This window comes from Dendrobates tinctorius, unplaced genomic scaffold, assembly GCF_039654945.1.
Source record: "Dendrobates tinctorius isolate UK_male_01 unplaced genomic scaffold, ASM3965494v1 ptg000159l, whole genome shotgun sequence".
Classification (NCBI taxonomy): domain Eukaryota; kingdom Metazoa; phylum Chordata; class Amphibia; order Anura; family Dendrobatidae; genus Dendrobates; species Dendrobates tinctorius.
In genome coordinates this window covers 12357400-12371947 of record NW_027361826.1, presented here as the reverse complement: position 1 = coordinate 12371947, position 14548 = coordinate 12357400, and the positions used below count along the sequence as shown (strand labels likewise).

Here is a 14548-nt window from a genome sequence, read left to right as displayed (position 1 = left end):
TGTGTTTAGTGGTGTAATGATGTGATTTTCTATTGCTTGCATTGATATGGCCCATTAGTGGGCTGCTATGGATGTAGCGGAGTCAGGGAGCGTTATCAAACTAATACAAGGGAAAAGTGGATTTGCTGATTAGATTGATCCAGATTTAAAAAAAAAAAAAAATTATAAAAATCCCCCATGTATGCCAACAGTTCTGGTTTTGATGGCAAAAAGGGGCAGAGTTTATGAAAATATTTCCAAAACTGGCCATTTTGAAAGTAATTTCCAATTTCTCAACACCCCACCCTTCTATCGTGTCATCCTACCTATGTGATACCAGCTATACCTGCAGATTCTGTATGTATCCTGATATATGGAATGACCATTATATAGATATAATACACACCCTGTGGGCACACATCTCTTGTTAATCATTGAATTCTGGTCTTCTAGTCCGTCCCATTTTCACAGGTGTGTACAACATCCAGCCTCTCGCCATGCCTTTACATTTGTGAAAGAATGGATCGTTCTTCAGATCTCACGGATACCAGCGCGGTCCTGTAATAGGAGCCACCGGTGTAACAAGACAGTATGTGACATTTCTTTCCTCCTAAATATTCCTCAATCACCTGTGAGTGATGACATTCGGAAATATAAGGAAACTCGGCCATGAAGTGGAGACCATGTAAAGTTATAGAGCGGGATCATGGAGCGCTGAGGAGCAGAGGGCATAAGTTGTCACCAACGCTCTGCTGACTCCATAACTGCAGAGTCTGGACCTCCGGGATTAACCAAGTATGAAGTGGTGTAAAGCAGTCGCTACTGGAGCCAGGAAAACGTGTTATGTGGAGCGTAAAATCACAGTTCTTTATCTGGCATCTTATGGACAGGTCTGGATTTGGTGAATACCAAGAGAATGTTACCCACCTGACTGCATTGTGCCAACTGTAACATTTGGTGGCGGAGGGCTAATGCTGCAGGGTAGATTTTCAGGATTTAGCTTAGGCCCCTTAGGTCCAGTGGAGAGAAATCTTAATGCTTTAGCATACAATTAATTATGGCCAATGTAGCTTCTACCTATGTGAGAACAGTCTGGAGAAGGCCCTCTTCTATTCCAGCAATGTCCATAAAGGCATGGTTGGGGGAGTTTGGTTTGGAAGAACTTGACCGACTGCACAGAGCCCAAACCTTAATTCCATCCAACACCTTTAGGATTTTCTAGAACAGAGATTGCATTCTAGGCCCTCTCTTCCCATACCAGTGTCTCACCTCACAAATGCTTTCCTGGACGAAGGGGCTGAAATTCCTACAAAGACTTCCAAAATGTTGTAGAAAGTCTTCCTGGAAGAGTGGGAGCTCTTATGGAGTTGGTCCCCACCTTTTGTAGCTATATTATAGGAGCACTCTTCCCATCAACATTTTTATCCTCTTAATATATTGCTGTCATCGTACAGTACTTACAGTTGCTCATTTTCCTTTCTACCCAGCTAATTCTTCTCTTTTCAATTAGGTCTATAACATCACGTGATTTAAAAACTGACTAGTGAATCCTTCTAAGGTCTATGTAGAAACAGGAGGTCAATTTTCTCTGTATCACTCATCAGTCAATGCAAAATTCCCAGGCATGGGGGGGGAGAGGGAGCAGCTGGGTCAGGAGGTGAAGAGGGGAATGATAAATGCAGGGAAAAGAGACTTCCAGTTTCTACATAGAGCAGAAAAAAGAGAAGAATTACCTGGGTAGAAAGGCAAAATGAGCAATTGCACGTACACAGTGCTATATAATATGATGACTGCTATATTTTAAAGAGGATAAAAACATTGATGGGAGGAGGAACACATCTTTAATACCCATTGATTTAGGATGGGGGAGTCATTAAAGCTCCAGTAGTAATATAATGTGAATTATCCCAATGCTACTGACCATTTATTGTGGTAGAGCTGAGGGGGTGAAGCATTAATAAGTCATTACTAGTAGTGTGCTGCCAGTTTTGGCTTTGCATTTCATTTGAAGAGCAAACTGAACTGCTTTTTCCTGTTTTTATCTTTTAAAGTCAGCAGATTTGTAGCCCTTAACAAAAGCTGCTTATGTGAGGCGACAGAGCCTGATTCTGGGTGTGCAGTAATTACTCTCGGTCTTGGAAGGGAAATATTAGCACTGCGCTTTATAGGAAACCGGACGGCATGTGCTAGTATGAATCGAGCCATTGTGACCGTTGTAAACAATCATTGTATTTTATTCCACAAGAATGTGACAAAGGAACAACTCTACTGCTGTAAAAATGTGTCCTGGCATACGAGGCTAAAGGCAAACGCTGGGTGACAGCAGGGGAGCAGAGGAAGAGGCCAGCTCAGAAGCTCCGTATCAGGCTACACATGATTGTTTCCAGGCTGGAACAATGGAGATGCATAGGTCTGCATAGGAGCTCCAAACGCCAGGGCATTTTTAGTGTGTGCGCACCATAGCTTCATCTTTATAGCACAAGTCTGAGTATCATAAATTTTATAGGTAAAATTTTATTTTTTTAATTTGAAAAATCCAATTTGAGTTGTTTTTAGTGGGGAGGATGTAAACTTTATATAAAATAAAGTTCAGTTGTCAAATATCTGAATTGTGTTATACGCAATATTGCGTGTTTAATAGAGGCAGGCCCATAACACTATATGGTAAGGTCACGTCTCTTATCCCGTTGCTGTCCTGCTTCCTTCCTAAGGTTTTCTGTATACCTTAAGTAAGGGCGTTCTCAGCGCTGCGCGTAAGTATGGATGGCTGTCTTGGGAAAACAGTGATGGTGGCAAAGTTTATACAAAAACAAGCTCAAGTTTGACTCGTTTTTGCTGAATCTCCTGTTTCTTGTTCCGTCATATCTTTTGCTCCTGATATTCAGCAGTTCTCTTGTTCTCCTCTTGTTCTGTGCCATCTTATCACTAATTACCCTTTTTGTTTTATTTTTACAGTCTTCCCTGGTTATTATTCTCCCACTTTTGACGTTCATACTTTGTGTTTTTCAGGCTTTTGAAGTGGCCGAACGCGAGTTGGGGATCCCAGCGTTACTCGATCCAGAAGACATGGTGTCCATGAAAGTGCCAGACAGGCTCAGTATCATGACCTACGTATCCCAGTATTATAACCATTTCCGTAACGCTAGCCCAGGTGATGGCAATGTAGGTGGTGATGGGGACGAGGGCAAATTCCATAATGTTTGTGCTAACTCATTGATGGTTGCCTCTACAGCAGGGCTCCCTCAGCTCAGACAAACTTCTCCAGCAGAACCTCCCCAAAGCCAAGACACCGCTCCCCAGGTGAAAAAAGTTTTTTATTTCTAACGTAGTAGAAAAAAAATCCGATGCAAAGACGTCAACGCTAATTAATATGCTTCTAGGATAATCTGGAAACCACCAGTGCTGCCACTCGTGTGGCTCTGAGCAGCACCTGTGCCTTATGCCAACAACATGTCCACCTTGTGCAACGCTACCTCGCAGAAGGAAAGCTTTACCACCGACAGTGCTTCAGGTCTGTCTCAAACGTACCTTTGCCAATTCTTGTTTCAATCACTGGACATGAAATTGATCTCTGTCCCATATAGAACTCCCATGCACCATTGAGGAGTATGTGCCTCCCAAATATATCCACGGCACCATAGAGATCCTTATAAAATCCAATCTGAATTCCACAATATTTCTAACATCACAGCAGCGAGAAGACAAAAATAGAGCAACGTTATGGCCTTTCTCAAGCCTAAAATACAGTCACAATTTGATGAAATTGAGCTCTGCCAATCCTGCGATTTCTTTATTTTACCCTATATACTCGAGTATTAGCCGAGGCACCTACTTTTTGCCACGGAAAACTGGGTAAGCTTATTGGCTCGAGTATAAGCTGGGTATGCATTGTCCCCTGGTCCCTGTCCCTGTCATTGTATGCATGCCTCCCCCCCCGGGCCCTGTCATTGTATGCATGCCTCCCCCCCCGGGCCCTGTCATTGTATGCATACCTCCCCCCGGGCCCTGTCATTGTATGCATGCATGCATCCCCGGTCCCTATCCCTGTTTGCATGTTTCCTATTGAAAAAACAAACCTCCTACTCGCCTACCTGCGCACCCTGGGTGCTGGCACTGCATCTCATTCTGGCCGCCAGCGCCTGCAGCTCTACCGGCCGAGCGATCACATGGCCCCGCTCATTAAGGTAATGAATATGCACTCCACGTCTATGGGAGTGGAGACCAGTGCATATTCATTACCTTGATGAGTGGGGCCACGTGATTGCTTGGCCGGAAGAGCTGCAGGCTCCGGCAGCCAGAACGAAATGCAGTCCCAGCACCCAGGGTGCGCAGGTAGGCGAGTATGATGTGTGCTGGAAGCCGGCGGCTGGCACTGTGCGCTATTTCAGCAGCGGCACAGGCTTCAGCCACCGGCTCCTGCCTCTGTGACCCTCTGCTACCCCGCCGGCTTTCTGGAACAATGACTCGTGCATAAGCCGAGGGGGGGCATTTTCAGCACAAAAAAAATGTGCTGAAAAACTCTGCTTATACACGAGTATATACGATATGTCTCATAAAAGAATGGGGGCCCTGCCTCTGTTGTCCATGTATCCATTTAGAGTCGAAGGACAGGGATTGTCTACATGAGAATACCCTTTGTGTTGTGTATAGAGATCACTACACAGTGTGTCTGGATGATCATGTGCCATCATGAGAGGGGTTTACCAAAGTCCTCTCATTTGAATTAAAAGTAAATATTTCAGGCATTGTCCCAAACAATTCCTTTTTGGGGGTGACAGGCTCCCTTTACTCCTTTTTAGCATAGTGTAATTAGAGGTGTTGTCCCATCTCCTCCGTTCATGGCAGACCCATAGGATGCGGGTCATGGCGTGGTCACCTGCATCTGTCCGGTGAACGGTGCCCGGTCACACACTGCTCTCGTGAGTTCTCAAAAATTGCCGGGCACACATGCCACTTCTATAGTGACAGCAGCACACTACAGCAGCACACTACAGGGCCTTTCTCCAGACAGGTGTCGGTCCTATTGGTGGAACCCGAATGTATCATACATTTATTTTATAGAACAATCTGTTTATTTGCAAAAAATGTATGAGATGGAAAACATCCTAATAAGGATACGGTCGATCTGTGGATTCCACTGAGGCTTTGAGATCTAAGTGCATAATACTTTTTGGTTTGCTTTTAATGACTGGGTCAGTGATTTGCCACGTACTTGGCATTTGTGAATGTGTCTTTCATCTGCCTTGAGTGTATGTTTGCACTGCTGAGGTTCAATCGCACGAACATATTTGTGGTCAATCATACACTTAGCTTTAGCGTTTACCTACTACAAACAAATCTTTTGTTACATATTTGCCTACTTCTATCCTTGTACAAGAAAATTACCAAATATTTTCGTGGTTGGATTTCATATATGTTCACTTCACATATCTCAGCTCTGCCGTATGGCATTGTTCTGATACATCCGCTTCTGACTATTTCTCTTTGTTTTGCATGCTTTGCTCTGTTACCTGTGTCCAATCCATAGGTTTATTTGATAAAGCAGAAATAAGGTCCTTGTTTCCTTTTCGCATATGATCAGGTGTAAGGAATGCTCTGGTACTCTACTTCCCGGCTCATACCAACCTGGTCCTGAGACTGGCACATTTGTGTGCACCCATCACTACCGGCTACGGCCAGGCACCAGCAGTCCGGAGTCTGATGAAAGAGGGTTTGTACAAAATAAAGGCTTGACTCCACCAAAGCCACGCACTCCACCAAAGCCGCCTCTTCCCAACAAGCCACAGAAAGAACTGGATGGGGACTCTATATCGGACTCCCGACCCGTGCCAGCACCTAGGAGAACTGATGTAATGCCACAACCTCTGCCACGGGCACGGTCTGCAGCTGGACAGAGCCCATCCAGGCCAACAAGTCTCATCAATGGTAGGTTTTTATAAAATATTACCTTGTTTCAGTGGCATCATTGCTCAGATGAGACCTATAATATATGCACAATTTAGATTCAAATGTAGCTAAAATTTTGGTAAAGGGCAAGACAGAGCCATCAGTAAACATACAAATACAAAAAAAAATCTTCACATGAATGGCATATAGCGATATACTCCCAAATTACTGTCTATAACAGTTACCCCATGTTCACAACAATGGTGTAGATTATCTGGTCAGTTGGCCAAAATGATAATCTGGCCAATGGTAGTGGGTAGACTGTGCGGTGTAGGTACTATATCAGAGGTAACACAAGATTGTGATCCTCAAACAAAAAGACCAGGTCTCATAACTTCTGGTCATTTATAATAGGCCAAATAGTACAGGGATCTGTCCTGTCCCTGGTATGCCCTGGTCGGAGGCGAATATACACTACACCAAATCGCTAAAACTAAATCCTTGTGAAAAGGCCCGCAAATCTGGAGCCTTGCCATATTTTTAACATGCAGCAATGAAAATAAGCGCCGACATAAGACGGCATGTTTTTGTCCCGTCCCCCCTAAAAAAAAAAAAAAAAAGTGGGACTCCCTCAGGAGACATAGGGCTTGTTGAGGTTCCTGTGAAAAGGTGCTAGGGTAGTGCTACAGTCCTGCAGGCCTGTTCTTCGTGCAGGTTGTCAGTAGGCAGAATACCTTACCCCACATGTATTTCAGGGCCAGTATGCAAGGTTCCAGTTTCATGGATCCCTTCACAAGGAAGGGGGTAACTTGGGTTAGGTCCAAAGGGTATGCTAGCCCCCTCTTGTCCCCCCAAAAAGACATTTCGAGGACAGGAGCCGATCCTTGGACGTTTTGGTCTATTGAAATCAAGCATTTTGCTACCGTTGGACAGAAGCGGTAACATCTGACTTTTTGATGACCATGCTGTCATGTTACCTACACCTCATCGTTTACTGTAGATAATCTTTTTGGTACCAATATTGGGTAACTGTTGCAGGCAGTAATTTGGGAGAGTAACACTACCTGCCCATTCATCTGAAGCATCTTGGTGTTTATATGTTTACTAGTGGATCTGTGTCTTACATTGAGTGAATGTTGTGTTAGATGCCCATCCATATTTGTGTCTTTTATGAGCGTAGCAGGCTGTCTGTTCGATTGAAGGTGACTTCAATATTAAAAACACTTTCTTTATCGCCTTATTGGGGGACACAGATTACCATGGGTGTATGCTGCTGCTGCTAGGAGGCTGACACTATGCAAAAAACAAGAAAATTGACTCCTCCCCGGCAGTATACACCCACCGACAGATACCAAGTACCTCAGTTTGTGCTTAGTGTCTGTAGGAGGCGGACCGGGATCTCCCCAGATCCGCATCTAACCATTTTCTTTTAGGTTTTTGTGTGTGTGTATTAATCTTTTCCCATTTATTTTCCAGATTCTACATCGGGAAACAGGGGGTAAATGTTCACCCTGCTTTCCCATATCATGCGGCTGAGCGAGCGGTGTGGTGTCGCCCACATCGCAACTCTCAGTACCGCAGGCAGGACTTTTTCCATATCACCATTCGGTGCTATGGGCGGACGACAGGTGGCCGGTCCTTGCCAAAACAACTCCTCATCCCTATCCTAGGACAGGGCTGAGAGGAAGACGGTAGTCGCCATCGCTCCCAACAAAAGGACGCCGTCTTCTACATGACACGGGTAAGAGGACCTCTCCCAGCGGCCTGTCTGCTATGCATGCCCCTGCGGTCATCCTCTTCAGGGACGTCAGGTAAGATCCTAACGATCCCTTTAGCCCCGTATGTCTTCACAAGCAGTGGTTTCAAACTTTGAATTTCCCGCCTCTACTCCCCCACTGCAGCCGCGCGCATCACATCGCAGCCGCGCTCCGGTTATACTAGGACCAGGGAGAGAGGCACACAAGGTCTACTAGGACACAAGGGGGTCCTTATAAGCAGCGGTTCAACGCAGGCTCACCTTTTATTATCGGCGCCGCGGGCATCAGTATAAGAGCTCGGCGGGAAGGGAGACATGGTTTCACTTTCGCTTTCAGCGCGCTCCCTCCTCCCTGTTCGGAGCGCGCCCCCCTTTTCTCTGGGCGTGAATTTCCACTCTGGGCGCGCTTTTTCTCGCGCCCATTTTACTACTTTCTTTTTTAAGGACGTCAATCTCCATTTTTACCGCGCCCCTCCTCTGCCATTGCCTAGTCTCGTCACGACGCCAAGTGCCGCCCACCGAGATCACAGTCAGCTTCCTCCTGCAATTTCGCTGGCTTCCTGCGCTGCTTGGGGGACACGTCAGGGTCCAGCTCGTCAGAACTTCGGTAGGCTCGGCGCTTAATAGAAAAATTGTCTCTCCTCTGCAGCCCTTCTATTTAGTGCAGCCATAGTGCTCAACATACCTATGTTTAACCCTTCAGCGGCGCTATCTTTCAAGCCCACCGTTATCCACTACGCTTGTGCACGCTGTAAAAGGAAGTGGGCGTCAGGTCAGTCGTATCCCCTCTGCCTGTCCTGCAGCCCTTCAGCTATGTCGGCCTCTCAGGAGCACACCGATTCCCGGGATGAGGGCACTTCCCCTCTCCCAGAGTGGGCCGTTGCAATGTTCCAGTCGGTCTCCGATCTGACTAAAGTCTCTCAGTCCCTGGGGCGTGGCCTAGCACCTGATGTGAGCGGTCGACTTCTGGAGCTCCTCCGTTGAGACTGGCAATTATCCTGACGATAAGACCCCTCTGGAGGCTGGTGAATCTCTGGGCGGTTGAGAAGGGACTCAGGAGGTCGGCCCCGACGGGTGAAGAGGTGCGGAGCTGCAGAGATGGTCAGGAGAAGGCAGCAAGACGCCAAGGCAGGAGCGGGGATCCGCACCCAAGATGGCGCCGACAGCGTGGAGGCGGCTGAGAGAGCGGACGCGGCAAATGCCTCCTATGCAAAGAGGCTAGAAGTGGTGGCCAAGCTGGAAAAATATGCCTGGGTGGAGGGAGCACAGCAGGAGATGGCTGAAGAGAAGGAGGAACAGGCTGGAGAACGGAGGAATGAGCAAGGAGAAGGCTCTGAGGATGATACGGTACAGGGGGGGCCGGAGGGGGAAGAAGATGGAAGGGGGAATGATGGTGTGGAACAAGAGAATGTGGAGGAGCTGGTTATAGGGGAGCCCACTTTGCGGGACATTTATGAGCTGATCAGATCATGCAAAGCTGCGATAACAACGTTAACTCACAGAGTGGATGGAACTATAGCAGAAGTTACTACAATAAAGGCAGACATGGGCAAAATGGATAAGAGAGTGGGAGAGGTGGAGGAGAGAGTGAGTGTGTTGGAAGACCATATCTCTAAAATGCAAAAGGCCCACACTCAGTGTTTGCAAAAATGTGCTGCTCTGATTAATAAGACTGATGATCTGGAGAATCGTTCACGGAGGAACAATGTAAGATTAGTGGGTATCCCTGAGAAGACTGAAGGAAATGACACTACAAAATTTATTGAAAAATGGCTCCAGGACAAGATAGGTGGTGATAACCTGTCTAAGATGTTTGTGGTGGAAAGGGCTCATCGAGTTCCTATGAAACCCCTTCCGATGGGATCCCCCCCTCGTACGGTCCTTGCCAAGATCCTGAACTATAGAGATAGAGATGCCATATTGAGGTGTGTGCGTACGGCTGAAGACATGTGTATTAATGGTCAGAAGATCTCTATTTACCCTGACTATTCGGCTGAGGTACAAAAACAGAGGATGAGCTATGGAGGGGTTAAAAGGAGACTGAGAGATTTGAAATTGGTGTACTCTACTCTCTTCCCAGCGAAATTGAGAGTTGTAGCACTGGGGACGGTTCATTTTTTTCCAACACCAGAAGACGCCACTAAGTGGCTGGACTTAAATCAGCAGAAGCTCTCGGCTAATAAAGAAAGAGGGAAGTGAAGGGATGAGGCCGGAAGTGAAGAAGTTGCTGCCATATTGCTGCCTTTGGACTTTGAGTTCACGATTTATCGTGGTTTTCGGAGGACTTATAGTCAAAATGTTGTTTTATATGCGGAGGGGCTGGGGAGGTGTTTTAGTAACAGCGGATTAAGGTACTACGGAAGAGGTAGCTAGACGCTGGACTACCTACTCTCTGATAAGAGAGGTGAACGACAACAGCCGATTAGTTATGGGTTACTGTGTTAAAGAATATGGGGGGGGGGAGTTGGGAGGGTAAGGTTGGGGATTGTTGCCGAGAAATGAGACTTACAAAATTGCTGGGAACAGTGTCCTATTTTCAGGGGTTGGGAATTGGTACTTGGGAGGTATCATGGTGAGAGCCACAATTAAAGTCTTTAGCTGGAATATAAGAGGACTGTCGGAGGGGAACCGGAGAACGGCAATAATGGAATATATGAGAAAACGGGGGCCGGATGTCATTTGTCTCCAAGAGACGCATTTGCTTGCAGAAAAAGTAGATGTGCTAAAAAGGTGGATAGGGAGGTCTTACCATTCTACGTACTCCTTGTATGCTAGGGGGGTATCGGTGTTGATAGGGGCGTCCACGCCCTTTGAAGAAATTGAGTGCCATATAGATAGGTATGGGCAATATGTTCTATTATTCTGTAAACTCTATGGGCAGTCACTGTGTCTTGCGGCTGTTTATTTCCCACCCCCATATTCCGGGAAAAAGGTACAAGAAATATTTGAATTGTATAAAAGGACTATGGGGTTTCCCATGTTAATCATTGGAGATGTCAATAATGTGATGGATGAAGGGTGGGATAGACATAAGAAAGATTCAAGCAAAGGTATTAAAAAACTGTCGAAGTTTGGGAATTATATGACGGAGATGGGGATGGTGGACCTCCTGGAGGGTGAGGAATGAGAGCGTGGTTTGTTACTCCTGCTATTCGGCAACTTATGGCTCCCTCTCCAGGATTGACCTGGCACTGGGAAATGATTTAATGACGCGTATGATTTGTGGAATTGAATATCTGCCGAGGGTGATTTCAGACCATAGGCCTATAGAGCTCTTGATTAGACGGGTAGATGGGAGGCATAGACGGGGAGTGGGATGGAAATTGCACCCCTTGTGGCTTGAACATATTGATATGGATATCATTAAGAAGGAAATCACAGAGTACTGGCTGTTAAATGAGGGGAGTGTGGAGGGGCGGGTGGTGTGGGACGCAATGAAAGCTTTTTTGAGGGGTATTCTTTTTAGGGAAATTTCTAGATGTAAATCCAAGACTAGGTTGGAAGATAAGGAGATCATAGAGGATTTGGAAAGAGCAGAAAGGGATATGGTGTCGGACCCATCAGAGATAACTAAATGTAGTTTAAAAGAAGCTCAGGAAGCGGTTAATAAGCTATATATAAAAAAGGCGGAGAGAAAAAGAGCTTTTCAGAAAGTACAGTTTTTTGAGGATGGGGAAAGAGTGGGACACTTTCGGGAGAGGGGACTGTATTGACGGAAGTAGAGGATATTTTGGGGGAGTTTAAAAAGTTTTTATGAGCAGCTGTATACGTCAGGGGTGGGAGATATAATGGGGAATATTGAAAGTTTCCTGGGTAAGGCGAAACTGCCTAGGATTGGGGACGATGATAGGGGAAGGTTGGAGGAACCTATAACAGAGGAGGAGATTAGATCTGCTATTATGTCAATGGCTAATAACAAGGCTCCTGGGGCTGATGGACTACCGGTTGAGATATATAAGAATTTAATGGACATCTCGGTGGCCAAATTAAAAAAAAGTTTTTGAGGAGGCGTTAAAGGTGGGAGAGCTGCCGGTCTCCATGAGAGAGGCGATAATAGTGGTCATTTTAAAGGAAGGAAAGGACCCGGAATTGGCGGAATCGTATAGGCCAGTTTCATTGTTGTCGGCGGACGTTAAGATTTTGGCTAAGGTTGTGGCCGGTCGGTTGGCAAGTGTGGTTCAGGGTTTAGTGCATTCAGATCAGTCGGGCTTTATGCCAAATAAGTCTACTGCGATAAATCTACGTAGATTATTCTTGAATTTGCAGGTGCCGTCGGATAATGAAGGGAATAGAATTGTAGTCTCCTTGGATGCGCGTAAGGCATTTGATAGTGTTGAATGGTGCTATCTTTGGGAAGTGTTGAGATCTTTTGGTTTTGGACCAATTTTTGTTTCATGGGTGAAGTTGCTGTATTTTTCTCCGACTGCTAGGGTGAGAGTTAATGGGGAGGTTTCTGGAAGTTTTGGTTTACATAGGGGGACTAGGCAGGGGTGTCCGCTGTCGCCGCTGCTTTTTGCGTTGGCAGTGGAGCCCCTGGCGCAGACAATCAGGAACTCGACTTTGGTTAAGGGGTTCCGGTATGGTAGGATAGAGGAGAAAATAGCCTTATACGCAGATGATATACTATTATTTTTAGAAAATTCTGGAGAGGCCTTAGAGGGGGTGATGAACATTCTTGGGGCATTTGGGGACGTTTCGGGTCTAGAGATCAATTGGGCAAAGTCAAATATTTTGCTGGTAGATGAGGGGGGCGGGGAGATTCCGACGACATCGGAGGGTAGTAGATTGCCGGTGGTTCAGCGGTTCAAATATCTGGGAGTTCAGGTGGCCCTTCCTCTTTCGAGTTATATTGATTTAAATCTGTCCCCATTACTGGACAAATTTAGGAAGAAAGTAGGGGCGTGGGGTAGGTTGTGCCTCTCTGTGGTGGGTAGGATAAACCTGGCTAAAATGATTCTTATGCCTCAATTGTTATATATATTACATAACTCCCCTGTGTGGCTGCCCAGGAGGTGGTTTCGTACCATTAACTCTATATTTCGAGACTTGGTATGGGGGAAAAAACAGCCAAGAATCAGGCTGGAACTCAGGCAGAGGCCTAAGGATGGGGGGGGGATTGGCTCTTCCGAATCCCTGGATTTATTTTTTGGCAGCACAGGGTCAGCAGTTAAGAGGATGGAGAGAGGAGAAAGGATTGGGTTCGGTTCAAAGGATTATGGTTTGGTTGGTGGGAAGGGACCCATTGGTTCAAGGTTTGGAGGCAGGGAAGATTGGGAAGCTGGGTGGGACCTATCCTACTTTGATGCTAATTCATAGAGTGTGGGAGGCAATTAAAAGGACAAGAGAAGTGGGAGCATTAACAAATCTCTCCACAATTTGGAACAATGAAGTACTGCCTGAATTTGTTAAAATAGGGGAATTTAAAAATTGGATATCACTAGGTATACTATACGTGGATCAGATACAGGACGAACGGGGGTTATTGTCCTTTGAGATACTGCGGGGGAGGTATGGGTTGCGGGAGAATGGCAGGTTTCAATATAGACAGCTGAGACATGCATATCAGGCGCAGAGTAAAAAGGTTAATAAGAAAATATGTAGAGATATTCTGGTGGACTACGTATGTGCGGAGGGGGGAACGAAGGGGGTAGTTTCAAATATTTACAGGGACTTGCTACATACCTTTCTTAATAGATTTCCCATTAAAGCAAAAGAGAAATGGGAGGAAGAGGTGGGAAGGATAGAGGAGGATACATGGGAAGATATCATGGGATATATTCCTCAGTTATCATTAAGTGAACCGGGTAGACTTTCACAATATTATGTACTACACAGAGTATATAGAACTCCGGATAGGCTTTATAGGGCAGGGCTGAGACAGACTTCTGAATGTTCTAGGTGTCGGTCTGAGGGAGCGGGGATTCTGCATATGTTATGGCAATGTGCGAGACTGAATGCATACTGGTTGGAGGTGGGTGAAGCAATTGGGAAATCGTATGGATGTACAATCACATGGGATCCTGTGGTATGCATTTTGGGGTATGTAGAGGAGATCCAAGTTCAAAATCATAAACTGGCCATAGCTAGATTATTGTATGTTGCACGTAAATTGATTGCCAGACATTGGTTGAGTGGAGAGCCGCCGACTCTGGGGGAATTTTATAGACAGTCGGATGTAGTTGTTAAAATGGAGAAGGATATTTATAAGAAAAGGAAAAGTGTGAAATCTTTTGAATCACTTTGGAAACCATGGGTGGAGAGAAACTGATTCCGGAGGGATGCTGTTTACATGTGTAAGCAATGGATGCTAATGTCTCATTATTGGCTATTGAGGATTTAAGGGAGGGGGGGTGGAGGGAGGGAACTGGGGGATTGGTTTTATAATGTCTGTAAATATGTCTATGCTCCTATTTGGGCACAAGTGTGTGCAATTTCATTCTGAATCTTATTAATAAAAATTATCTGATTTAAAAATAAAAAAAAAAAAGTCTCTCGGTCCCTGGTCCAGGTCCTAGAACGTTAGCCTCAGCTATCTACAGCCACCTGTGCACCGACCGCCTCTCAGGGTGAGTCGTCCGCACCTGACCGCGACCTTCAGAGGGACAGGCCGAGTAGGATTTCTAGGAAGCATGTTCTGTCTGACTCGTCTTCCAGTTCGCTAGGCCCGTCGGCTTCTCCCAGGTGTCCTTCTCCGTCTTCAGAGGACGACCCTAGGTCTGACGACGATCCCTAATCGGGATCTAGTTCAGAAGCCGATAATATATCTAAAACGCGGAATATGGTCGATGGTCTTCTTTCTGCCCTCTTCCAAACCTTGGAAATTAAGCAGGACGAACCTCCTCCTCAGGAATGTTCTGTTCCATTTAAACGAGCGAGACCTCTATCCCGAACCCTTCCAAACCACAAGGAGTTCAATACTACTCTAAC

At 45.9% G+C, this 14548-nt stretch overlaps 2 protein-coding genes across 3 annotated transcripts in view; both read left to right on the top strand.

The window, feature by feature from the left end:
* The window catches only part of MICALL1 (MICAL like 1), a 71661-nt gene that overhangs the window by 20525 nt on the left and 36588 nt on the right, over positions 1 to 14548 (top strand). The window contains exons 3-6 of one of the 2 annotated variants that reach the window (XM_073549533.1): positions 2989 to 3130; positions 3215 to 3279; positions 3360 to 3490; positions 5561 to 5904. In XM_073549533.1, the coding sequence (XP_073405634.1) occupies positions 2989 to 3130; positions 3215 to 3279; positions 3360 to 3490; positions 5561 to 5904 (682 nt within the window). Of the gene's footprint in view, positions 1 to 2988; positions 3131 to 3211; positions 3280 to 3359; positions 3491 to 5560; positions 5905 to 14548 lie in introns of both variants that reach the window. The other variant, XM_073549532.1, reaches the window with a different exon arrangement.
* LOC141052325 (uncharacterized) lies at positions 7116 to 13929 on the top strand. The gene has a single exon (XM_073549538.1). The coding sequence runs from the start codon at positions 8720 to 8722 to the stop codon at positions 9818 to 9820; it is 1101 nt and encodes a 366-aa protein (XP_073405639.1). The 5' UTR covers positions 7116 to 8719; the 3' UTR covers positions 9821 to 13929.

What these genes read in the sequence shown, in the direction of transcription:
- LOC141052325 (XM_073549538.1), top strand. Translation starts at nt 8,720, where the DNA reads ATGGTCAGGAGAAGGCAGCAAGACGCCAAGGCAGGAGCGGGGATCCGC.